The sequence below is a fragment of the Lemur catta genome, chromosome 6 (assembly GCF_020740605.2).
Source record: "Lemur catta isolate mLemCat1 chromosome 6, mLemCat1.pri, whole genome shotgun sequence".
Classification (NCBI taxonomy): Eukaryota; Metazoa; Chordata; class Mammalia; order Primates; family Lemuridae; genus Lemur; species Lemur catta.
The window spans coordinates 44546253-44570724 of NC_059133.1; the positions used below are offsets into that span (position 1 = coordinate 44546253).

The following is a 24472-nucleotide window of genomic DNA, read 5'->3' on the forward strand; positions in this document are numbered from 1 at the left end:
ATATTAATAAATAGAAAGAGGAATGAGATGTACCTATGGACTTTTAAAAATCTGTTACAGTAGAGGGCAGACGTTAGTTAGAAAGCCGGTGTCAAATTGTTTGCACTAGAGTGGTGAGAAATTTGCATAAATGTTGCTTCCCTCTGTCTTTTAAATGGATTTTAGTACTTGGCATTACTAAAAGGAAAACATACTCCTTTATATTATGACACATTTCTGTGGGTAGAATCTTCTTTTTAAGCTGAGATACAGTACTAGTTGGCAAGATTTTGTCCCCAGGAAGAAGGGAAAAGTGGCTATGGTTGGCAAGTGTCTTTGTGGGCAAGGTGTGGCAGGTGAGGTGGGCATGGTAGGAGGTTATTTTCGGTACCGTCAGGGTTAGCTTAGAGCAGAACTAGAAAGTCAAGGAAGTTTATGTTTGAAAACCCTAGGCTTTAGGCTTTATTCTTTGCTGGTATCTCCGTCCCCTCCTCCTCGCTGACCCTGAATCACTTGTTCTTCATGTTCTTAGGATATGAGTATCTCAATAGTCTCTTTCTTCGAGCCACCTTGGTACTCGTTCACACCAAAGTAAAAGTGGCTAATAACAGCTTCACATCTTACTTCTCCTATAAAGTAACTAGGAATTAAAACTAATAGGTAAGAACTCAGTTTTAGAAAGTTTTGAAACACTGTCAAAAGTGTATAAAAGATCTTTAGTAGAGAGATGATCGATGCTCTTGAATAGAATGAGTTCACATTATAAAGGTGTTAAATCTCTCCAAATCAGTCTTTACATTAAATGAAAACCCAATAAAAATTTCTGCTGTATTTTTCAAAGAATTTGACAAATTTATTATAAAATCTATATGAAAGGTCCATGAATAGCTAAGTCAGCTGAAAAAGTAGAGTGGAGAGGGTAGACTTTCCTTTCCAGTTATAAAGACACTCGTCAGTAATAAAATATGGAACTGGCTCAAGAACAAAAAGGAACAAAATAGAGAACTCAGAGATAGCTATTTTATACGTATGAGAAATTTATATATGGTAAAGGACTCATTGTTCAGTGGACTGTGTTGGAAAAACTGGCTCCTAATGTGGAGAAGAATAAAACGGATTCCCTACTTCCATCATATACAAAAATGCATTAAAGACCTGACTGTGAAACATAAAACCATATAATAAACAGAAGACAAGATAGAAGAATATCTTTGTGACTAGGGATGGAGAGAGGCTTTTAAAACAAAGTCTTGTAAAGTGTAAATCATGCACTGATGACATTCAAATTAAGTTTTCTGTTCAAAGAAGGCCAAATATACAAAGTTAATAGATCACAAATTGGGAGAAAAGTTTGTTATATCTATAACCAAAAAGAGACTAATATCTAAAATATACAGGGAACTCTTATAAGTCAGCAACAGAAAAAGGCCAAAACCCTCTAGAAAAATGGGCAACTGATGTAAGTAGTTAATTCATAAAAGGAGGAAACCCAAGTGGCTATAAGTGTATGAAGAAAAATGCAAATTAAAACCATACTGAGGTACCATTTTAAACTTTCAAAGGCTGGCAAAGTTAAAGCTGGCTAATACCAAGTGTGGGTGGGGAAGTAAGGAAACAGAAAAAGCTTTATTCACCGATGTGAGAGAGTAGATTAATGCTGTCTTTCTGGGGAGCAATCAGGCAGTATTTAGTAAATGTTAATACACTTACCCCTATGACCCAGTGGGTCTACTCCTGGGTAACTATTCCAAAAAGATTCTCAAACAATACCATTACAATGATTCAAGTGAGGCTGCTTAGTGCTGTGATGTCTGTAGAATGGGCACTTGGAGGCAGTGGAGGTGCCCATCACTGGAGGATGAATAAGTAAAATGTGATGGGGACACACTCCAGAATGCCATGCTAGAAGCAAGGGCTACACACTGCTACACCGACAGATTGCAAGACCATCATGCTGAGTAAAAAAGTAAGAAAGAGAACTAGTTCTATAAAATAAAAATACGTATACACAGTAAATAGCACTTCCTGTTTCACAAACATGCATACGTATTCAGAAATATATATCCAACATTATAGCCGTGGCCTATGACGGGGTGGTAGGGATGGTGATGAGTGTTTGGTGGGGAGGGAAGGAGAATAATGAGGGTGGGATCTCACACACACACACACACACACACACACACACACACACACACACACTCTCATATGGAACAATGATCATGTGTATTGGACTGAGGAGTATGATGAATACAAACCTTTTTGCTTGAGATACAAAAGGTCTTCCTTCTCCTAAGGAGATATGTATTTTAAAGAATGCATTTCCAGTCATGGATTTTCAAGCATCAGCCAACAAATTGGGAAGTAGTTTTATTCAAGCAGTCAAGGAATATTTATTTTGCTGCTATATGCCAGGCACTGTTCTAGGTGCCAGGGGTAGCATAGTGAATGAGACAGCTAAAGCCCACCTCCTGGCTGGGGATTCTTGTTAGCCTTTCCTGGCATTAGACCAGGTAAATTGTTGCATATATCTAAGATCAACCATGGGTACAATCTGTCTGGGTCCTGGGAGGATGGTGCTAGGGTTACCCTTCATCTGAGATGGCTTTGGGAGACACTTGGAAATTCACAAGGAAACCACTAAAGAGAAGGCCCGTTATGATCTGAAATTATTTAGCACACATATGTCTCTAGTTGCTTTTTCCCAGGAGCAGCTTTATGCTATATCCATAATCTCTCTTTTGAGACTTCTGATATGACTGTTCAGAAATCCACTCATGGTCCCAGAGCGGGTTTTCACTTTAGTGAGTTTTAGTCAAGATCACTAAAACCTAAGATCGTGGTTTGGTTAACACTATCTTATTAATAGTTGGTCCATCAGGAGCACGTATTGAGTAAGAGACATAGTGTTGCCTTGAAAGACTACTTTGCACTTCTCTGGCATTCTGTTTTTATTTCACAGATATTTATGTCCTGTTCAGGAACAATAATGAAACTGGTAAGTAGGACTGGATCAAACTGCAGCTTTAGAAGTATTATGAATGCAGTCCCCAAATTACCTCCATCCATGTTCCCCAAGATAACAAATTATTTATCTATTTACCTATTCATTCAGCATGCTTTTATTGAATCCTTTCTAGTGTGTACTACCGTTTTACATGCTAGAATGACAAAGATGAAAGAGACAGAGACTCTTCCTACAAAAGCATATAATTCGTGATGTTAAAACTTATTTTTCCATGGGAACAAAATTATGTATGCTTGTCAGGTTTCCAGGCAAAGCAACAAAAGCCATTTAATCTATAGAATAGCTTAAGTTTAGTGCTGGACAAAAATGGCCATATCTCATATAATAGAAAATCGGGGCCAGGCACAGTGGCTCATGCCCATAATCCCAGCACTTTGGGAGGCCTAGGCAGAAGGATCTCTTGAGGCCAGGAGTTTGATACCAGTCTAGGCAACATAGTAAGACCCCCCCTCCGCCCCCATCTCTACAAAAATTAAAAAAAAATTAGCCAGGCTTAGAGGCATATGCCTATACTCCTACCCTGAGCCCAGGAGTTCCAGCCTGGGCATCAGAGCCAGACCCTGTGTCAAAAAAAAAAAAAAAAAAGAGGAAAAAAAAGAACTTGGATAAAGAAGAGTTTCCTCATCTTTTCTTGGGCTTATGAACAACCCCAAGTAAACATTTGAAATAGGTCATTTTTTTTTTCATTTAGAAAAAATTTCTTTATTTTTAATTGGCAAATAAAAATCATATATATAGCATTTATGTTGTACAACATGATCTTTAAAAATTTATTTAATTGACACATTGTATTATAATAGTACATATTCATAGGGTTCAGTTTGTTGTTTTGATACATAACAGTGTAGTTATTGTATCCATCATCTCATGCATTTATCATTTCTTTGAAAGATTTCTTTCCTTGTAAGAACATTCAAAAGCCTCTCTTCTAGCTACTTTTTAATATGCAATATTTTATTGTTAACTATAGTCACCCTACTATGCAACAGAACACCAACATTTATTCCTCCTATCCAGTTATAACTTTGTATCCATTGACCAACCAACCTCTCCCCATCCTCCTCTCCCTCCTCCCATCCCCTGTCTCTGGTAACCACTATTCTACTCTCTGCTCCTATAATAATCCATTTTTTATTTTTTTGTTTCCACATATGGGTGAGATGATGTGGTATTTGTGTTTCTATGTCTGGCTTATTTCACTCAACATGATGTCCTCTAAGTTCATCCATCTCACCTCAAATGACAGGATTTTCTTCTTTCTTATGCCTGAATAGTATTCTGTTGCATATATATATATCACACCTTCTTTATCCATCCATCCATTTTTGGACACTTAGGTTGATTTCATATATGTTTTGATGTATGCATATGTCATAGAATGGCAAAATCAAGCTAATTAATGTATGCATTACCTCACATACTTATTTTTTGTGATGAGGACAGTTAAAATGTAGGCCCTTAGCAATTTTTAAGTATGCAATATATTGTTATTAACTATAATCACCATGATGTACAGTAGATCTCTTGAACTTATCCTTCCTGAGAGCTTGTGTCCACATTTCCCCAACCTCCCCACCTCCCTAGCCCCCGACAGCCACCATTCTCCTCTTTGCCTCTGTGAGTTCAATTTTTTTAGATTTCACATATAAGGATGATTATGTGGTTTTATTTAGTCTCTCTAATCTCCTCTTTTGAAGCTTTCTCCATCTTCCCAAATGCTCAGTGTCTTCACACAGTTCTGATCCTTTATTGTGGCACCTCTTTTATGTCTGTGCCATCTCATAAAATGGTTCAGGTTCTGTGATTATTCACATTCCTTCTCCCAGTTCCTCAACACCCCTGATCTTAACTAGCTGTGAGAAGAAAAATCTGATCAGACAAATTTGCACTAACTCATATTCCTTCCCCCAGAAATAGATATTTGCATTTTGATAGTTGCACTTGCTCTCTGCCCCCACTCTTTGGGAGGGTTTCCAGTTTAGTTTTTAAGTGTTTTTAAAAGATTCAAGGCATTTTTAATAATTTAAAGGCATACAGCCGCTATATTTCTAGATTCTCTTCTTCAGATATCCATATGTATCATAAAATTGTTATGAAATTATTTGGAAATATTATTTTGAGATTTTTATGTTGTTTAGAGTTAGATAAAATTTCAAGATGAATTACTGTCTTCACAGAATTCTTTTATTTAAAAAAAAGCTTGCATGTTAAGAAAAATGATGATCAGGTTGTTTATCATTAGTATTTCCAAACTTAAATTGATATTCATTATAATTCATGAACAAAAATTTTAAAATATATTTGCTTCTATCACAATTATTAATACCACTTAAGAATAGTCCCAGAATGGGAAGAAAACAATAATTAGGTTAGCCAAGATTGTTATTTTTAAAACATAAATCTGGTTTAGGATTCAGCATGTTTTAAAAAATGAGCTTAAAATTATTTTAAAAAATAGTATGCTCTCTAAGTCATAATTACCATTTATTTTAAAGTGGAGGATATGGGACAAGGGTCCTTTATTTCTCTGATCACCTCTCGTGAGATAAGAATCTATGAAGCTGGTAGGAAAATGAGTCCGTGACCAAAATGCTTACTCAGTTACTCTGGGAGATCAAAGAATATTATACCAAATCTGGACTCTACTTAGACAAAGCAATTGTTTTCTTTGAAAAATATGTAGGGTTTAGAAAATTTCTGGGATTTGTCTGCAAAAGCACCCTCGGCCCTAACAGTGACGTTTTAGGAAAACGCATGCATCTCAAGGTAGGAAGGACAGGAGGTGGTGCTTGTGGGCTCCTGTGGTGGTTAGGTAGTTCTCAGAAGATAGTACTGGAAATTAGATAATTGCTGATGTCATATTTTTCACAATAAAAAAAAATTGGTATACTGGGGGCTATAAAAGCAGCAGCTTCTATCTTTCCCATCACAAGCAGAATCATCCGAACAGGTAAGTGTTTCGGCAAACTTGGTAGAATTAGTTTGTTTGGTGTGATGCTTCTCGACTAATTTTTTTCCCCCTCGTATTGTCTTTGCCTCTTGTTTTCTTGATACCAGATTCTCCTTTCTCAGTTGCCACTTGCTCGAGTTAGAGTTGTTTGCAATGGCCGCCCTGCAGAAATCTGTGAGCTCCTTGCTCCTAGGGACTCTGGCCGCCAGCTGCCTCCTTCTCCTGGCCCTGTCGGTGCAGGGGGGAGCAGCCGCGCCCATCGGCTCCCACTGCAAGCTTGACAAGTCCAACTTCCAGCAGCCTTATATCGCCAACCGCACCTTCATGCTGGCTAAGGAGGTACTCATCTCGATCTCATTGCATCTACTTGTTCTTAAACTTTTCTTCAGAGCACCTCTAAGGTCTTTAGGAACCCATCATTTATGCCCACAGGTGGATAAATCTTCTAGGTCTCTTCAGAGACTCACTGGAGATTGGGTTTTTACCAAAACTCCTTTCTTCCATTTTGGCCTTTACAATGCATATGTTGAGCTTTATCCAAAGAGCAGCCATTCAGTAGCCCATCTGATTATTTTTTCTTTCTCCCATTGGGCATTATTCTAAACTCATGTGTGCATCTGAATTCTGTCTTTGGCCTTTATGAGGTTGCTCTGGGGAGAGGGGCTGGAGTACATCTCCACTTACAGTGTTTGCTTCTATCTCCTCGATGTCCAGGCACTTAGCCTTTTCTTCTGTTCCAGGCTAGTTTGGCAGATAACAACACAGATGTCCGTCTCATTGGGGAGAAACTGTTCCGTGGAGTCAATGTAAGCTATAGCCATGATGAGCAGGCAGCGTGCCATTTGTGGTTCCTTGGAGTGGTGGTGATGCTGGTTTAGGTCTTCTGGAGGTCCCCTCATGTGACCCCTGCTGTTTCCCTTCCACCTGCAGGTGAGAGAGCGCTGCTATCTGATGAAGCAGGTGCTGAACTTTACCGTTGAAGAAGTGCTGCTCCCCCAGTCTGATAGGTTCCAGCCCTACATGCAGGAGGTGGTGCCCTTCCTGGCCAGGCTCAGCACCAAGCTAAGCCCATGCGTGAGTTCTTCCCTCGGCCCACGCCCACCCACCTGATTCCCTCCTTCTTCCCTTGAGATCAGGTTCCCCCAACCTTCACTTCTTCCCCCTACACCTATGCTGGCCGTAAGAACTGCCTCTGCAATGCCATTATTGGGAGGCATTTGGAGTCGCAGGGTGTTGGTTTTTGCTATAACTGAGTCACACCTTGAGTTTATGGTGGTGAATGGGCTCTGGAAGCCTCATTTGTTTGTTCCTAGAAAAAAAAGCAACTCAGCGTATGCAGGATGAGAAAGTTGTTGGGAGCTGTGAGGAAAAATGCCTAGCTGTGGAAATGGTGGAGAGGAGAGAAAGACAAAGAGAGAAAAGTGAAAGAGAAAGAAGGAAATGGGAAGGGTTAATGTCGGTGGTGGGTGGGAAGAGACTGCTGCTCCTTTGATGTCATGGGAAGTGACAAAATCAGAGGTGTGTGGAGTCAATGCCTCTGAATATTTGAAACCATGAAGAAAGGTTTGAGTGGAGTGAGGCAGAGTGAAAGCGACCTAGTATTTGCTGAGGCTGAGGAGGGCTTACTTTTCAAGTGAGGGGTTTTAGGTATGTTTCTTGTTCTGAACAAGCAATTTCGATGAGGGTTTTATTCCTGACAGAATTTGCATAAACCACCCTACTCTTTCCACAAGTGCAGACCTCAGTAGGATTTCTCAAAGATGAAGACAGGTCCCCTGTAAGGGAAGTGACTGGATTTTGGTGTCCCAGGGAATTCAAGAGCTTGGGAAATCTAGGTCACTGGTGAAATCTAGGTCATTGTGGGCAAAATTGCTAAGAGCTTTAATTTCAGGTGCGTTCGTAACATAACTCAGATGGGCCCTGAGGTTCATGAAGCTTCAGCACAACAACGTTAAACTAGTTACTCTTGTTTTTATTTTGTAGCACATTGAGGGTGATGACCAGCATATCCAGAGGAATGTACAACAGCTGAAAGACACAGTGAAAAAGGTATACTGAGAACTATTAAATAAATATTAATGCTAAGTCATTCAATAGGAAAGACGAATGTTTTTCTTTCCTTTCCTTTCTTTTTATTCCTCCCACTTTGTGATGTTTCACTTGATTCTCCTACCATTGGGTTGATTACTTAGGTGCATGTGTATGTAGATGTGTCTACATATCTATAAATCAATTTCCACATTTTGGAAATCATAGAATTCTAGAACTAGCCGGGAACTTAGGTCATCTAATCACATTACCCCACCGTCTGGGGATGGCCGGTGGCAGAGCTAGGGCTAGAATGCAGGTCTCCTGAATCCCAGGCCTCTACTTTTTCCAGCAGTAATACATATTAATTTTGGTATTACTAATTATTAGGCAAATTTCAGATCCCTATTGACTCATGTTAATCTGAAGAAGCACTTGTTCAAAAACAGAAAAGTGCCTGGGGATGAATTTATTTGAACTGATTTTTGAAGCCTTTAATTTGATACTTTAAAACTAGGAGAAATAAACTCAGAACAACAACAAAAGAGCTGGACTTGCATATAGGGTGAACTTCTGGAATGACTGATACTTATATTTAATCATCATGATATAATACCCAATGGCTATTGAATTTAGTTTAAAAGCAAGAGCAATCACTGACTTCTTTTACACAGTGTCAGATAGAGTGAAAATATTAATAATGTTTTTGTTATAGTGAAGTGGAGTCTGAATTGTTAATCTTCTTCTCTTCTTTTCTCCCTTCATCTTCCTCTCTAATTTCCGCCTTCTCTCCCTCAACAAATCCTTAGTGGGCATCTGTTTATTGTAAACTAGGGTACATTTCTACAGTGAATGATACCATTATGTGGCCTATCTGGTGGAAAGAACAACAGTGGAAGGCTCAGACTAGCAATTGTGACTCACCCCAAAACCAGAGGAATGATTAATAGCAGTGAAAGTGATGCTCTTGCAAGCAGGTGCAATGAAATACTCAAACACAAAGGCTCTTGTTCATTGAAGGAATTTTCAGTAACAAGCTTAACCTCATTTCCTGCTTTTTTATATCTTGATTTTTTAAAAAAGTGTTTCTTCCTTGGCATAATTTAATGAACGCGACCATTTCTTCCTTTGATAATTGAAGGCTTTGGATTTTTTTTTTTTATTGTGAAGTTCAATTTCCTTGTTATAGAACTATTACCTAGAGGCGCAGGGCTGGATGTTAGCATGCCATAGACAAGATGTGCTTTGCACTTCTTTACAAGATTCCTGATGTCAGCTTACTTTGTTGTCTTTAGAAAAGTAAAGAGTGAGAGAGAAAAATCTCATGGTGATCTGTGTGGGAAGACAGAGATTTTTAAAGTCTTTAATCCGTGTTGAGAGAATCCACTGTCATGTTTGCGATGGGTTGCCACGTGGAAGAGTGATGACGCTTTTTTCTCTGTAGGACAGGCAAGAGAGGGATGTTATTCAGAGGCAGCTCCGCAGGAGGAAGCATTGGCTGAGCTGTCTGAAGCAGGAGGGCAGTCTTGGGAGGTGTGAGTTCCCTGTGGCTGTAGCAGAATACACGACAGACAATAGGGCAACATAAGCCTTAAAATTCTTTAGAGTCTTGGGAGTCATTGAGAGATATAAAAAAATCTTTTCCACATTATGTTAAGAGAACAGAAAGGTGGGAGTGTGGAAGAAAGCAGGAAGAGAAAGGAGAACAACGCACTGCATAGAAGATGATGATGACAGGATTTTTCCTGAAATAATGCCAATGTAATAGATTAGATGAATTTCAGTGGGTGATGATTTGGGCTTGTATGTGGGTTTTCTCTCCCACTGAGTTTGAGAGCCTCCGCTGTGAACTACTTGGAAGGAGGAGAAAAAATGAAGGTTTGGAGTTTATCTGGCGTTCTATTAATTAAAGCAAGTGGAAAGGACTTAATTTGGTATTTTTCTCACAAAAGTGACAATCTGTTCTTTTTTCCTCTTTTGTTGAAAACGTGGGAACAGAAAAAGCCCCAATGTATCGGTAATTATATGGTTCAAGCCTACGTGAGCTGAGTTGCTGTAAATAATTGCTCATAGTCATGGGGCTATGAAGCCCTAATGGGTGGCACTTGGGACCCCCCAGATCCTAGCATTGCTTCAATCCGCTTGCTCTAGTTAGGGAGGGTGGTCAACGCTCCGCCCAGCCGTTAAACAGCTTCATTAGTCTGAGGTACACCTGAGACTGATGCCTGCAGGTGCCCAGGTAGCCATCGTTTTAAGGTCTTTGGCAAAATCATATTATACTCTTGCTAAAAGGATATTATTAATCTTTCGCAAATGGCTAAAACTGGGTTTCTCTCTCTAGTAACCTTATTATGCCATTTCTCTTCTTTATAAAACACATTATAAATGCTCAAATTCTTTTGTGTCCTTATTTTCACAGCTTGGAGAGAGTGGAGAGATCAAAGCAATTGGAGAACTGGATTTGCTGTTCATGGCCCTGAGAAATGCCTGCATTTGACCAGAGCACAGCGGGAAAATGAATAACTGAAACTTCTTGCCTGTTAGAAATCACAATAAGATCCCTGAAGGGTTTTTTTTACCAAAAGGAAAATGGGAAGCCAAACTCCACCATCATGAGTGGATTCCAAATAAGCCCCTGCTTACCTTAAAAAGGAAACTGATGTCACTTCTGTTTATGAGACCAGAAGGTAGACCTTCTAAGTATAAAGATATTTATAACATTTTATTGTACCTAGTGTTTGATGCACAGAAAATAATTTATTTTTTAAGCAATTGTCTATTTCCATAAAAAAGATTACCTCCCATTCCTTTCGGGGGAAAAAAACCTAAATAACTTCATGCTTTTATAATCAATACCTTATATTTATAAATTTATTTATTGTTATAAGTACTCATTTTATTTATGCTATTTTATTAATATAGATTTATTTATAGAAACATTATTTGATATTGCTACTTGAGTATAAGTCTAATGTTAATATTTATAACAATAATTATGGAGCTATAACATGTTTATTTGACCTCAATAAACACTTCGATATCCTAAGTCTTGTAGCTTTGTGATTTTTCTCCTTCGATATCATCATCATCATCTTCATTGTCATGTAATCATTCCCATGACTTTATTCTTGACTCTAAGCCAATGAGGTAGCTATTAGTATTATCCTATTTTATAAATGAGAAAACTGAATTAGAGACATGTTAAGAAACCTTTTATAGCTATAATTTGTTGACCACTATTGAGTCAAGCCTATCTGATTTCGAGGCTCTCTGCTATGCTGCCTATACTGATTTATTAGATTGGTTCAGCACACATGTAATTCTGAAAGAAAAAAAGGTAAGAAATTGAAAAGAATCCATCTGCATCATTAGCAGTTTATGAATAAAAGAAAGGAGAGTATTGCTGGGGAGAAATACATGTGGCCTCTCTATCGCTGTACATGAACTATTTTAGTTTCAGTTCAAGCCTATTAGAAAGTGCATTTTCCAGTCTTCCTGTAAGTAAGGCAATAGAATATCAGGGAAGCTGTGTTTCGGGAGTCTTTCTTATGAGATGAGTTTAGCACTGATAGAAAAGTCTTATAGGTGGAAGATGGCAAAATATGAAACACACACACACATACACACACAGAGGGAAAGTTGTACATCTTTAAAATCTGTACAGTGCTAAAGAGAAGAGAGAGCAGAGGTAAAGGCTGGATTTGTTCTACTGAGAAACATGAACAAAAGGATGCCAGCACTGAAGGCCCATTCCTTGCGGGGAAGGGATTTCGAGAGATTGTAAAAGTCTTTTCATAGAAGTTCAAAGTCAATGATCAGAAGAAGTCAGTGGTCAGCTGTTTAAAGTGTTTCCTTCTCCAATCAGAAGCCATGGCTTTATTCTGCAGGTCACTCACCAGTTGTTTGCCAAGTTCCTACAGGATTAGGTCACGCCTAGTGGTGAGAGGTGAGAACACATGTGAAACTGCAGGTTCATGCACGGATAAAGTGGAGTCGATATTATACTCTCGGGTTTGGTCTCTAAGTGCTGAGAGGTACCAACGTTGAGTTCCAGGATGATAGAATTATTATTTCTGGGGTTAGCTGGGGTTTAGGACTCTTTCCTGTCTTCTTCCAAATGTGTCTCAATGTAATGACTTAAGCAAAATTTGATATTGTACTTGTTTTTGGCCAATCTTCTAGAAATTGAGCCATAAAGTGGAAGACTACCCCTAAAATTGGAAGATTTTTCTAAGAGACATTATAGGTTTTCCATCATGTCAGATATATTTCAGAAGCAGGTAGAGTCAGCCTTGGGTTCTTCCCCAACCCTGTACACTGAATGTGTCAGAAATCCCCTCCGCTTTAACTCCAAAATATTGGCTTAATCTGATCAATTCTCATTCCCTCAATGGCTAAAGCCAACCCAAGCCACTGTCCTCTTTCTTCAGAATTACCATAATATTGTTTCAAAACATCCTCCTACTGTCTGTTTTTAACTCAGGAGCCAAAGTTAACTTAAAAATCAAAAACATTAGGTTGGGCACTTCCCTGCTTCCCCCAGTGGCTTCCTTCACATTGAGAATGAAATCTGAGGCTTGGTCACAGTCCTGCCTCCTGCCCAGCCTCCCAGAGGGCCCTTCCCTGCGCTGACACAGCCACAGCCCTCCTGGCCGGGCCACTGACACACCAGCCTGGCTCCTGCCTCAGGGCCTTTGCACTTGCTGTTTCCGATGCCCAGAACAATCTTCCCACAAGTATTCCATGATCATTCCCTCCCTTCAGTCAGGTCCGTGCTCAAATGTTACTGTCTCAGAAAGACCTACTCTGGCCACCCTGTCAAATATAGCCTCCTCCCCGCCCTCCACACCCTCCCCTCTCCCTCGCCCTCTACCACTTAATTTTTCTTTGTTGTACTTACGATACATGGTGGACATTATTTATGTACTTTGGCCATTGATTTAATTTTCAGTGTGTACTCTCTGGGTGTTAACTTTGTGCCGGGGGACATGGTGGTACACGCCGTGCAGACAGAGCCCCTGGCCTCATGGGACTCACATTCTCACGGAAACAGAGCAGAGGACATGCAGTACAGTAACAGGTGCCGATAAGTGAAGAGAAACAAAGGAGGCCTGGGTAGAACTCCATGGGGGTTATTTCAGGTAAGGAGACCAGAGAAGGCCTCTGGGAGGGGCAGATATCTGACTGGAGTGAGGGTGTGAGGCGAGTGAACACCTGGGGATCCTGCCCTGAGACGGGGCAAGTTTGGGGTGTTCAAGAAGCAGTGGGGAGCTTGGGACTGGAGCAGACGGGGTGAGGGGCAAAGCTGGAGATGAGCCAGAGAGCTGGCTGGGACCAGGCCTGGGGGGCTTTGCAGGCCAGAGCGGGACTTTGGAGCCTGTTCTAGGCTGAGGAGAAGCCACCGGAGGGTTTGGGGCATGGGGAGACTTGATATGGCTCGTGCTTTATGCAGCTCGCTCTGGCTGAGGGTGGAGCGTGAATCCAGGAGGGGTGAGGGCAGAAGCAAGGCCAGGGCGAGGGTCTAGGACAGAAGTGACGGTTGCGCTGGAGTGGACGGGAGCAGAGCCAGAGCAGCCGCGTGTGACTGTCACAGTGGTGCCCCGCGTGGGTTGCCTGGGAAATAGCAGCTATGTGTGGATCATACATAACAGCAAAAGGAATCATTTGGTTTTTCGTCTGGTTCTCCATTTATACTGTGTTATTTCCTAGCAGAAAATGCTTCATATAGGAATTGAAGTAAGACAGGAGGCTTTGTTCTGAAGGGAGGTGAAGATTTGAAGATTTGAATGAAGACACGTCAGATAAGGAAAATGACACGACACCAATGGTTGAAGGCTGAGGTCTTCTTATCTCAGAGGCAACCACAGCCACAGTGAATTTATCTTTAAACTCTATTTTCAAGGAATGTTTATTATTGAGAACAGGTGGGGGAGACTGAGATGGCTGATCTCAATCAGCAAGAGGAGCAGGTACCACGGCTGCACCAGGAGGGCTGGGGGGACCGAAACCGGCCAAAGGGGACTGCTGGGGTGTCTTACAAACCCGCTGGCCCAGGGGTCTTGTCAGTGGAAAACCGCATCAACTCAGAGGGGCGGGGTCGTCAAGCACTCCATGTCTGTGGGAACGAGGGTTTAAGTCGCTTTACCAGGTAAGGGACTTCATCCGACTGAGATGCAGGCAGAGGCTGGGGGGCGGGGGAGGAAATGGAAGGGGTGGTGGAAAAGGAAGACCGTGATTCTTAAATTAGATCTTGTGAACAGCTACAGAAGTCAGAATCGCAGCAGATCTGATTTCTGTCCATTAGTCGTTTGTCCTCTCTTCTCCCCCACCCCCCCGCCCCCTTGTATGAAGAGCACTTGTGGTGGCTGATATTGCATCTTCCAGGTGGGAACACAAACCTGTCATGGCAGCCGGTGAGATGCTATGTGTTTCCTATGTTGGGGACACACATTTTCACCTGGACAAACACAAGAGTGGATACTGAGGACAAAAGGGATGGAGGCTGCCCATCCGGCCCTCCAGACCCATGCTCTGTCCTTTCCCACTCTACTGTGTGCCCAGAGAGGCTGACATACATGGATTGCCCCACACACATGTTTGCTTTCTGGTTTTGTTTTGTTTTTTTATACAGAGTCTTGCTCTGATGCCCTGGCTAGAGTGCCGTAGTGTCAGCCTAGCTCACAGCAACCGCAAACTCCCAGGCTCAAGCAATCCTCTTGCCTCAGCCTCCTGAGTATCTGGGACTACAGGTGCACACCACCACGCCTGACTAATTTTTTTTTTTTCCATTTTTAGTTGCCCAGCTAATTTTTTCTGTTTTTAGTAGAGACAGGATCTTGCTCTTGCTCAGGCTGACCTCAAGCAGTCCTCCTACCTCGGCCTTCCAGAGTTGCTCTCTGGCTTTTGATAGCATTGGGCTAATGGGAGAAATTAGCTGGAGATTGAAGGATGGGAGGAGAATAAGGTCAGAGGGTTTGTTCCCGCGAGCGCCCTGCCAGGTTTTCGCGGGCTTGGCTGTAAACCTCTCTTAGAAACTCCTTGCAGACAGCCCTTCTCCATCTAGGCCCCTTTCCTAGTTGTGAAAACTGCTTTTAACCCTGGCCTCAACAGGCTACCAGCTAATGTCTTTCTTAGCCAGTTACACTATTTTTTGTTGGCTTCCTTAAACTCTTTTCCAAACCTGTTATGGTTTGAATGTTTGTGTCCCCTCCAAGATTCCTGTTGAAATTTAATCTCCCATGAGATGGTATTGAGATGTGGGTCTTTAGGAGGTGAGGAATGGGAGTAAGGTCCTCCTAATAGAAGCTTCACACAGCTGTAGGTACCCTTTTTGCCCCTCTACCTTCTGCCTTGTGAGGACACGGCATTTGTCCCCTCTGGAGGACACAGCAACAAGCTGCCATTTGGGAAGCAGAGAGAGTATCAGACACTAACCCTGCTGGTGCCCTGATCTCGGATTTCCTAGCCACCAGCACTCTGAGACATAAATTTACCTTCTTTACAAATTACCTAGTCTGTGGTATTTTGCTATAGTAGCTTACGTAGACTAAGACAACACCTTTAAAGAAATCAATCTCTAATTAGACTCTTCTCCATTGCCCAGTTTGCGTGTGCCATGTGCTTTCTACGGGGATTCTGACCTATTTACCCTTCTTTCCCCCTCTGCCCCCCCACCCCCCCCCCCGGCCAGCACCAGGATGGAGTCTGGGAATTTAGATGAGATCATTTATGGAGAAAAAAATAAAGTCAGTTTTTGGTATGTCTGAGTTGTAAATTTTTGACCTTGTAATCAAACAAATTCAGAAACAACAATATTTTGGTTTCTAAAATTAAAACACCTTGTTTAACATAATTTTTTTTTTCTGATTTCTCCAACAGGTTTTTCCACTGAGAGGTAGAGGTGCTTAGGCCAGTGTGCACTAGCACCCAAAGGAAGCGCGAGGTTTCTTCTCCCCTTTGGTCCCAGAAGCGCCCTCGGTCCTTTCTGCAGTTTCTTTTTCCTTCCTGCTTCTTCCATACGCAGGAATCTGTGTTTAAATTGGGCCACTACGTCAGCTAAAGCATGGGAGAATTATTACACCTGAAGAACTCGGACTCCTCTCAATCTTGCATGTTGGCCGATTCTCTTGTGTGCGGCCCTTTTTTCCTTGTAACAGCTGCTAAAAATATTCAGGGCAACCCAGCATGTTCCTATGAGTCACAGTCCTTTCGTTATGTCTATGGGGGCTTAATCATCTGGGGCCGTTCTCTGCATCTTGTGTCTTATTTCAGCAACATACGTGCAGTTTAACCTCAATAGCACCTAGACGTTGGCCAGCTGTGTCCTTACTAGTAGGCACTGTTTCCTTTTGAAGTCCACGTGCTGTGAGATGCTTTTGTGAGCTGCTGTTTCATCTGTGACATTTTCATCTTGCCATCCCTGCAGATGCTATATTTAGGCACAAAGACTTCCCAGGAATTTTATACATCATATTGCTGCTCGCCTCAACGACACGCGTAGAAATTTCAATTCAATTTAATTCATAAACAGCTATTTAGATCATAGGGTATAAGAGATCCTGTGCAAGGGGCCGTGAAAACACAAGGTCAGGTTTTATTTGGGTGCTGTTCTTAAGGACCCTGCAGTCTTGTGAGGAAGACAAACACACAACAGCCTAGGGCACAAGTGGACTGACAGGCACCGACTGTGACAACAATCACCCTTGGGATTTGAGCTGATCTTTTGAAGGACAAGAAGGATTTCAACAGGTTCAAATTTCCTCCTGTGAAATTTCTCCCTTTTCTTCCCCTTTGCCACTTAGGCATAGTTAATCCCTCCATCTTCAGCACTCGCAAAGCATAATTGCATCTTTCTTGGCGTTTATCACACTGAAGTTTAATTCCTTGTTGTGTCTATCTAGAGAGCCTGTCAAGGACAGAAACTGTCGTTCACATTTGTCCTCCCAGGGTCTAAAGATGCCTCACACTTTATAGGTGCTCAGTAGATGCTGGGGATGGATGCACAGAGATTGAACGACATTCCGGGACAAGGAGCCAGTTGAGCAAAGGGTTGACCGTGAAAGGGGACAGAGTGCTCAGGGGAAGGCCAGAGGTCCAGGGTGGCCGGAACTCTGTGTGGGCTGATGCAGTGGGAAACAGGGGGCAGCAGGTAACATTAATTCTATACAATCCCCTATTCCCTGCCTCTGGAAACGCAGTCGTCCCTGGCACTTACGAAAAGGGAGCTCAGTGGACAACAGGATTTGCGTTCACATTGTGCCCCCCGCCTAACCTGCTACAGACCAATACGACAACGACGTCAACACTCTGGACTTTGACTTTCTCTTTCGTGAGTTTGGGCGGCTGATGCCCACTGACCCTTCCTGCCACCCAATGCCTCACAAGAATTACGGGAAAGCGATGCTGCCGATAGTATAGAGTCACATTCATTCAAAAAGCTAAATACAAAACAAGCAGTTTTCGACACAGCTGGACAAGAGCTGCTACCACAAGGGGGACATTCACACAGTAGGAGACCCCTCCACAGCCTACTTGGACCACGTGTGGTGATGACCACTGACGTCCGAAGGCTGCGGGAGCCGCCTGGGCTAAAGTCGCGGCAGCTTCATCCTGAGTTCTCTTCCCACGGTTTGGCCAAACCGCTTTCATCTTCAGCAAGTGTTTCCAGTGTCTCTGGGCTTGTCCCTACAGTGCATATGACCTGCTCTTCCCTGCCTTGTCATCTTGGAATGGCAGATTCCTTGTCCTTAAGAGGAGGAGAATGACACCTATCCTCATGGAAGAATTAGATCACTCGATGTTGTCTAGCAGCAGAATTTTCTGCACTGAATTTTAATGATGTTCAGAAAAGGAAAGTAAGGTGCAGCACCCCAAGCCTCTCCCCTCTCCCCAAATGTGGAGCCCAGGGAGGTGCCTGCTTGCCTTACCCCCAAACTGCACCTGCCCCAGGCGGGATTCCTCTCACATCTTTTTGGCCAGAAATGGCTCATGACAATTATTAGCTTAGATTAGGGATGGGAAAATTTTTTTGTAGAGGGCAAAGTAGTAAATATTTAGGTTTTGCGGGCCACATATGGTCTCTGTTGTATATTTCTTTTCCTTTCCCTCTTCTTTCTCCTCCTCCTTCCCTTTCTTCTTCCCTGTCCCCTTCTCCTTCTCTTTCTCTTCATTCCTTTCTCTCCCCTCCTCCTCTCCTTCGCAACCCTTTAAAAGTATAAAAACCCTTCTTAGCTCACAGGGCCTTACAAAAACAGGCTGTGGGCCAGATTTGGGTCACCATTTGCCGACTTAGATCATTCGCAGTTCATTTTCTGGCACTGGGCATATCGACACCCAAACAAAATTTTGTGAGCAAAATGAAAAGCGAATGGTTTTGCGGGCAACTAATAAGATCTTCCCTGGGTGGCAGAGTGGCAAATGTACTCAGCACCCAGTGTGGCTCAGCGTTAACAAGCACTGTATTACAGTTCCCGATCGACCCCAGTTGTTACTGCAGAACAATGAACTATAACCATGACTATAGTACCATTTTATCTCGTTAGCAATTTTAAAAACAAACCTTATTTTTTAGAGCAGTTTTAGGTTTACAGCAAAATCGAACAGCAAATACAGAAACTTCCCACGTACCCTCTGCCCCCACACAGGCATAGCCTCCTCCATCATCAGCATCCCTCATCAGGGTGGTATGTTTGTTACACGGACGGACCTACATTGCTGTTAGCCATTTTTTGACAATAATATTTTTATTACAGTGGAAAATAAATCTCTGTATTATCACAGGAGCCATGCCAGATTCTCTTGCTCTGTCTTGCTCCCTTCTGCCACTGCAGTGATCTTCTCTGGCTCCTTCTGCCACTCTGGACTCAGATAAAATGCTGTGGAGTAGGTTATGGAATCCGTCTTCCTCTTGGCTGCTGAAAGGGCCAGGTAATACCCAGCGGTGAGAGAAGTTAACACCCCCTGGGGCAAACCTTCACGGGAGGAAGCTGGTATATAGCTTTCATCCCCTCTCCCCTTCCCTTGGGCTGACCCAAGGCATGGTGTCTCTGCACAGCCTGTCTGGAGACTGGCTGTCTCTCTGCACAAAGCACCAGCCGGATCACTCATGCAACTGCCATGAATTTGCCTCCCATCCTGGTTGGCCTCATTTCTCTTTTCTGTCACTCTCACTGTTCCCTAATGGAGTGTTAGCCTACAAGCTTATCCTTACGCTTGATTTTCTGGGGAACCGAGGGTCAGCCAACGTCCTACACAAATCTAAGTTCCATGAAGGTAAGGATTATTGAGTAGACTAAAACAGATTTCATCTATTTTTCTCACTGCTTAGAATATCTCCTGGCACCTAGCAGATGCTCAGTAAATATATATACATATTTTGCATTTTGAAAGACTTAATGAATGCATTGATTCAGGGCAGAACCCTTGGAAGACATGAACACCGAAACAAGTTTGCAGGAAGAATAGGAGACTCCTTCTGAGTTGATTCCTGCCATCAGAGAGCACCCTAGGCCTCCAAGATAAAGAAACACAGATGTATTTAATTGAAGCGAAGAGAAACGCTGGTGTGTAGGAAGATAGGAGAGAAAAGATACAGAACAAAAAAACAGTAGTCAGCATCAGCCAACGCAGAGGTGCATTAGAGAGGTTCCTATTTAGCCCAGATGCTCAGCTGATCTGACCCTCCTACCCTTCTGCTTTGGTTTGTAATGCAGCGGAGAGACAGGAAAAGGTGAAGACGGCAGGGGAAGGGATGCCCACTGTGGGTGCTATTGATCTCTTAGGCAAAATCAGAAGATAAAGAGCTGCTTGCTTGTGGCTGCCCAACATAGCTCAGAAGTGGGTTGAGAAGAAACTTGCAGAGGCCCTCTCAAAGCGGAGGTTATCATCTGCATGTCAAATGCCCCCACATTTCTTCCTCCCCCTCATCTGAGCCCTGACTGCCCTCTGGTCTGTGCTCACCCCACAGGGCACCCTGTGCTGATTACAGGGCAGTATCTCCAGTCATCCAGCAGTATTTGTTGTGCACGTACCACATGCCCCTCACTGTTTGTAACTGGGGTAACAGCAGTGAACAAGCAGACAAAAGTCTCTGCCCTGACAGAGCTCAGAGTTTAGCAAATGGAGATAAATAGCAAACAAAATGCATGAGTAACATTGCTTCAATTCTTGTTAGATAATGCTAAGGGCTTTGGAAAAAATGAAACAGAAAAGAGAGAGAGAGGGAGCAGGAGTGGGGTTAATTCTAATTAGAGCATTGTATTAGATTGCTAGGCTGTCATAGTAAAGCACCACAGACTCAAACGACAGAAATGCATTTTCTCACAGTTCCAGAGGCTAGAAGTCTGACAGCAAGGTGTCAGCAGGCTGGATTCCTTCTGAGGACTCTCTCCCTTTGTTTGCAGATGGCTGCCTCCTTGCATCTTCACATGGTCTTCCCTCTGTGCCTGTGTCCTAATCTCATCTTCTTATAAGGACACCAGTCATGTTGGATTAGGGTCCACCCTAGTGACCTCACTGTAACCTCTTTACAGATCCTATCTCCAAATACAGTCACAGTCACATTCTGAAGTGCTGAGGGTTAGGACTCCAATATATAAATTTGGGGCAGGGATGATGCAATTCAGCCCCTAACAGGCATCCAGCAAAAGCCTTCCTGGGAAGGTGGTACTTGAGCAAAGACTTGCGAGCTGAAAGAGCTTGCCATGCAGATATCGGGGGGAAAAGCATTTCAGGCAGAGGGAACAGCAAGTGCAAAGACTCTGACGCCTGCTTGATGGGTTTGAGAAGCAGCGAGGAGGCTTGTGGCTGGAAGAGGTGTAGGACAACAGGCCAGGGGGTAAGGAGAATAGGCATGGTAAGGTATAATAGGTCCTTAGGTCACGGAAAGGACTTTGGCTTTTACTCTGAGTTGGAGGGGGATCCTTAAGGGAGAATTCAAGTTCAGACTCAAATGCATTGCTCAGCCCCAGTGAGTCTATCAGGTGCTTATGCTGACTGCCCCAGGGACACAAGGCTGAAGAGAAGGACCAAAAATTAATACATTTGGAAGACAAGATATATCTATTTCTAGGGTTCTCACTATTGTGACCTCTAAACATTGCCTCAATTCATGATGTTATTACTGTGAACCTTGTGATGCACCTAGAAGATGAGATAGAAAGGTTATTTTTAAGTCACATGTGCTTTGGAGTATGCTTGGATTTGTGCATTTTCTCCTTTTCCTTTTGCTAGGCTAAGAGTCAAAAGGAGAACAACAGAGGTCTATTTTATGTCCCCCTTTGTGGGGGCTATTCTGGGAAATCTGCTTCTGACTTCTTATTTTTGAAATTATGGTGAGGGTACCATTTTCTTTGCAGGTTTTGCAGATGATGCACTTTTCCTTTCCAGAGAATGAATGGCCAATACGTACTATAGCAATTTGTCCAACCTGAAAATGCTAAAATAACCAAAACCTAGAAAGCTATGAAGAGTGTTGATATTGCATAATAAATATTGAAATGTATAAAACTTTTTTTAAAGGTAGATTTATTCTCACACTGTCCATAAGAATATTTTGGAATCATACACAAATTATGTTTATTTATTAACTAAGAGGCAAGAGGGTACAGTGGTAATACCGCTGGGTTTGTTGTTCTGAGATGTGGGTCAAGGCCCAGGGTGCTATTTTCTGGTTTTGTGCCTTCGAGCAAAGTCATTTAACTTCTTTCAGTATCAGCTCTCCTACCCGTGAACTGGAGAAAACAAGATCTCGCCTAACACTTACAGAAGTATTGGGAAGACTGAGTAAAGTATCTTTGTGAAGTACTATATAAAGTGAGATATTATAATGTATATGCAAGAGCCATCGAATACCAGGGAACATTTAAGTTGTGCTATTTCCTAGGTTTTTCCTTCTTGTTCCATTTCTCCCTTTTTCTTTAGGCCATTGTCCCGTCTTTTCTTTTCTGCTGTCTGCCACAGCTGCAGACATTCCTTGCGTCCTGCTCCCCCACGTGGTGGCAGGCTGCTCAGAGAGTGGGAAACTCCTGGACTCTGCAGTCCCACAGACGCAGACTGGAATCCGCTGCCTCCTGCGGGCTGTGCGCTGCAGGGCATGCAATGAGTCTTCCCTCCGCGGAATGAAGCAATACCAGCTGCTTTGAGGACTCACCACATTCTCATTAGAACAGGAAGCCCTTGGTTATGCCTGTATTTTAGGATATAAAATTGTCTCCTTCCAGCTGCCTGTGGAACATCAAGTTGTCACACAGGATGCTCAAGGCCTCTCTTAATTCCCCTGATTGCTGGTTCAACAGACAAACAAGGTCATGATTTCACCTCTTAAGAATGCATTTAAATGGATTTAAATATATTTTAAAAGTTGGATGAGGTAGGATCCTTTTCTTAAAAATGTTTTTCTAGAGCTACTAAAAAGCTTATGTTTACAACAGTTGAGAAAATACTTTTCTGGATTGTACAAGAAGGGAAGTACCAGGACCACAGATGACGCTCGATACAGATGGCACTAAGATATGGCTTCTTCCTCTTCTGCTGCAGCAGTGGCTGGGCTCGCTCGCCTGCCTGCCTGCCTTCCTTCCCCTGTCCTTCCTTCCTTCCTTCCTTCCTTCCTTCCTTCCTTCCTTCCTTCCTTCCTTCCTTCCTTCCTTCTTTCCTCTTTCTCTCTCTCTGTTTCCTTCCTTCCTTCCTTCTTTCCTTCCTTCCTTCCTCTTTCTCTTTCTCTCTCTTTCCCTTCCTTCCTTTCCTTTTCTTTCTTCTTTCTCTCCCTTTCTCTTTCTTTCTTTCTCTCTCTTTCTTTTCTTTCTTTCTTTCTTTCTTTCTCTTTCCTTCCTTCCTTCCTTCCTTCCTTTCCTTCCTTCCTTCTTTATTTCTCTCTCTTTCCTTCCTTCTTTCTTTCTTTCTTTCTTTCTTTCTTTCTTTCTTTCTTTCTTTCTTTCTTTCTTTCTCTTTCTTTCTTTCTTTTCTTTCTCTCTCTCTCTTTCCTTCCTTTTTCCTTCCTCCTTTCCCCTTTCCTCCTCCTCTTTTCTTTTTTTTTCTTATTGAGGTGAAATTCACATAATATGAAATTAACCATTTTAAAGTGAGCAGTTGATTGGCATTTAGTACTTTCATAATGTTGTACAACCACCACCTCTATCTAGCTCCAAAACATTTCTGTTGCTCCTAAAAAAAACCCCTAAAGAAAACCCCAACCCATTAAGCAGTTTCTCCCCATTCCCCACTTCTCCCAGCCTCTGGCAACCATCTGTCTGTTTTCTGTCTGTTTTCTGCCTATTCTGGATATTTCATATAAATGAAACATAGAACATGTGATCTTTTGTGTCTGATGTCCTTCATTTAGCATACTGTTTTCAAAGTTTACCCATGCTGTAGCCTGTATCTGCACTAGTTTTTTTTTTTTTCATGTGGTTGAATAATCTTCCAATGTACTTATATACCACAATTGTTTTATCCATTCATTCCCTGATGGACATTTAAGTCCTATCTTCTTTTTAAAGAACGTAAGTCAAATGGTGGAGCCCCTCTACTCAAAACCCCCCTATGACATAGAGTAGAAGCTGAAGCCCACCAATAGCCTAAAAGGCTCTGCGTGATCTGGGTCCTTGTTTCTTCTCTGACCTGACATCCTCCCCACCCACTCACCTGCTCTAGGCCACCCACACAGGCTCCCAGCTATACTGGACATGCGAGGCATGCTCTTTCCCTGAGGCTATTGCATCCCTGTTTCTTTCCACTAAAACTGGCATCTCCATAGCTAACTCCCTTATTCGTTCAAGATGTTGCTTAAATGTTAAGCCTTCTATGACCACCCTGTTTATAGTCATCCCATACCTGTCTCAGCACCCCCATCTTCCTTGCTCTCTATTCTATATTCTATTTTTCCAAAACATCGGTGATTTTCTCTCTGTATCTTACTTATAACATATAGCTTTTATCTATTATGTTTATTTATTGACTGTCTCTTCCTCCCCCTGCTCCTGCCTCTAGAATGTTTTATGAGATCAAAAATTTTGTCTGTTTCATTTATTAATGCATCGGAAGCCCTAGTACATCCTGGAAGGTAACAAACACTCAATAAGCATTGGATGAATGAATGCATCAATGACGGAGCACGCAAATCGACTGAGTACAAGTCACCTAGCACAGGGCAGGACACATAGCTGAGGCTCTCAGGGAATATTCGTGCACTTTTCCTCTTCCTGCTTCTCCAGTTACCCAGTTTTCACATCCCCTTTCTTCGCCATCCAGTCCATTCACAGCACTCTTCATTCCTTCTCTAGCCATTTCTCATCTATCTATCTGATGATGACAACAGGAGACCAATGGGTTCCTGGGTAGAACTGTCCAATAGAGACAAAACCAAGATATCATTATATTGAACATACCTATTTAACTACAACTGTTTCTTTTCTGCCTTCCCTTTCTTTCTTCCTTCCCTTCCTTTTCTTCTCTTCTCCTCTCCTCTCCTCTCCTCTTCTTTCTTTTTCAGGGTC

General features: G+C 42.4%; 1 protein-coding gene across 1 annotated transcript; it reads left to right on the forward strand.

Moving 5' to 3' along the window:
- The first annotated feature begins 5932 nt into the window (after window positions 1-5932).
- IL22 (interleukin 22) lies at window positions 5933-11025 on the forward strand. Its single transcript, XM_045555239.1, has 6 exons — window positions 5933-5954; window positions 6062-6293; window positions 6695-6760; window positions 6885-7028; window positions 7938-8003; window positions 10402-11025. The coding sequence occupies exons 2-6, from the start codon at window positions 6108-6110 to the stop codon at window positions 10477-10479; spliced, it is 540 nt and encodes a 179-aa protein (XP_045411195.1). The 5' UTR covers window positions 5933-5954; window positions 6062-6107; the 3' UTR covers window positions 10480-11025.
- Window positions 11026-24472: the final 13447 nt, after the last annotated feature.

What these genes read in the sequence shown, in the direction of transcription:
- IL22 (XM_045555239.1), top strand. Translation starts at nt 6,108, where the DNA reads ATGGCCGCCCTGCAGAAATCTGTGAGCTCCTTGCTCCTAGGGACTCTG. An exon ending in AACTGTTCCGTGGAGTCAAT is followed by an intron (nt 6,761 to 6,884) that starts GTAAGCTATAGC and finishes TTCCACCTGCAG; the next exon opens with GTGAGAGAGCGCTGCTATCT. An exon ending in GCACCAAGCTAAGCCCATGC is followed by an intron (nt 7,029 to 7,937) that starts GTGAGTTCTTCC and finishes TTTATTTTGTAG; the next exon opens with CACATTGAGGGTGATGACCA.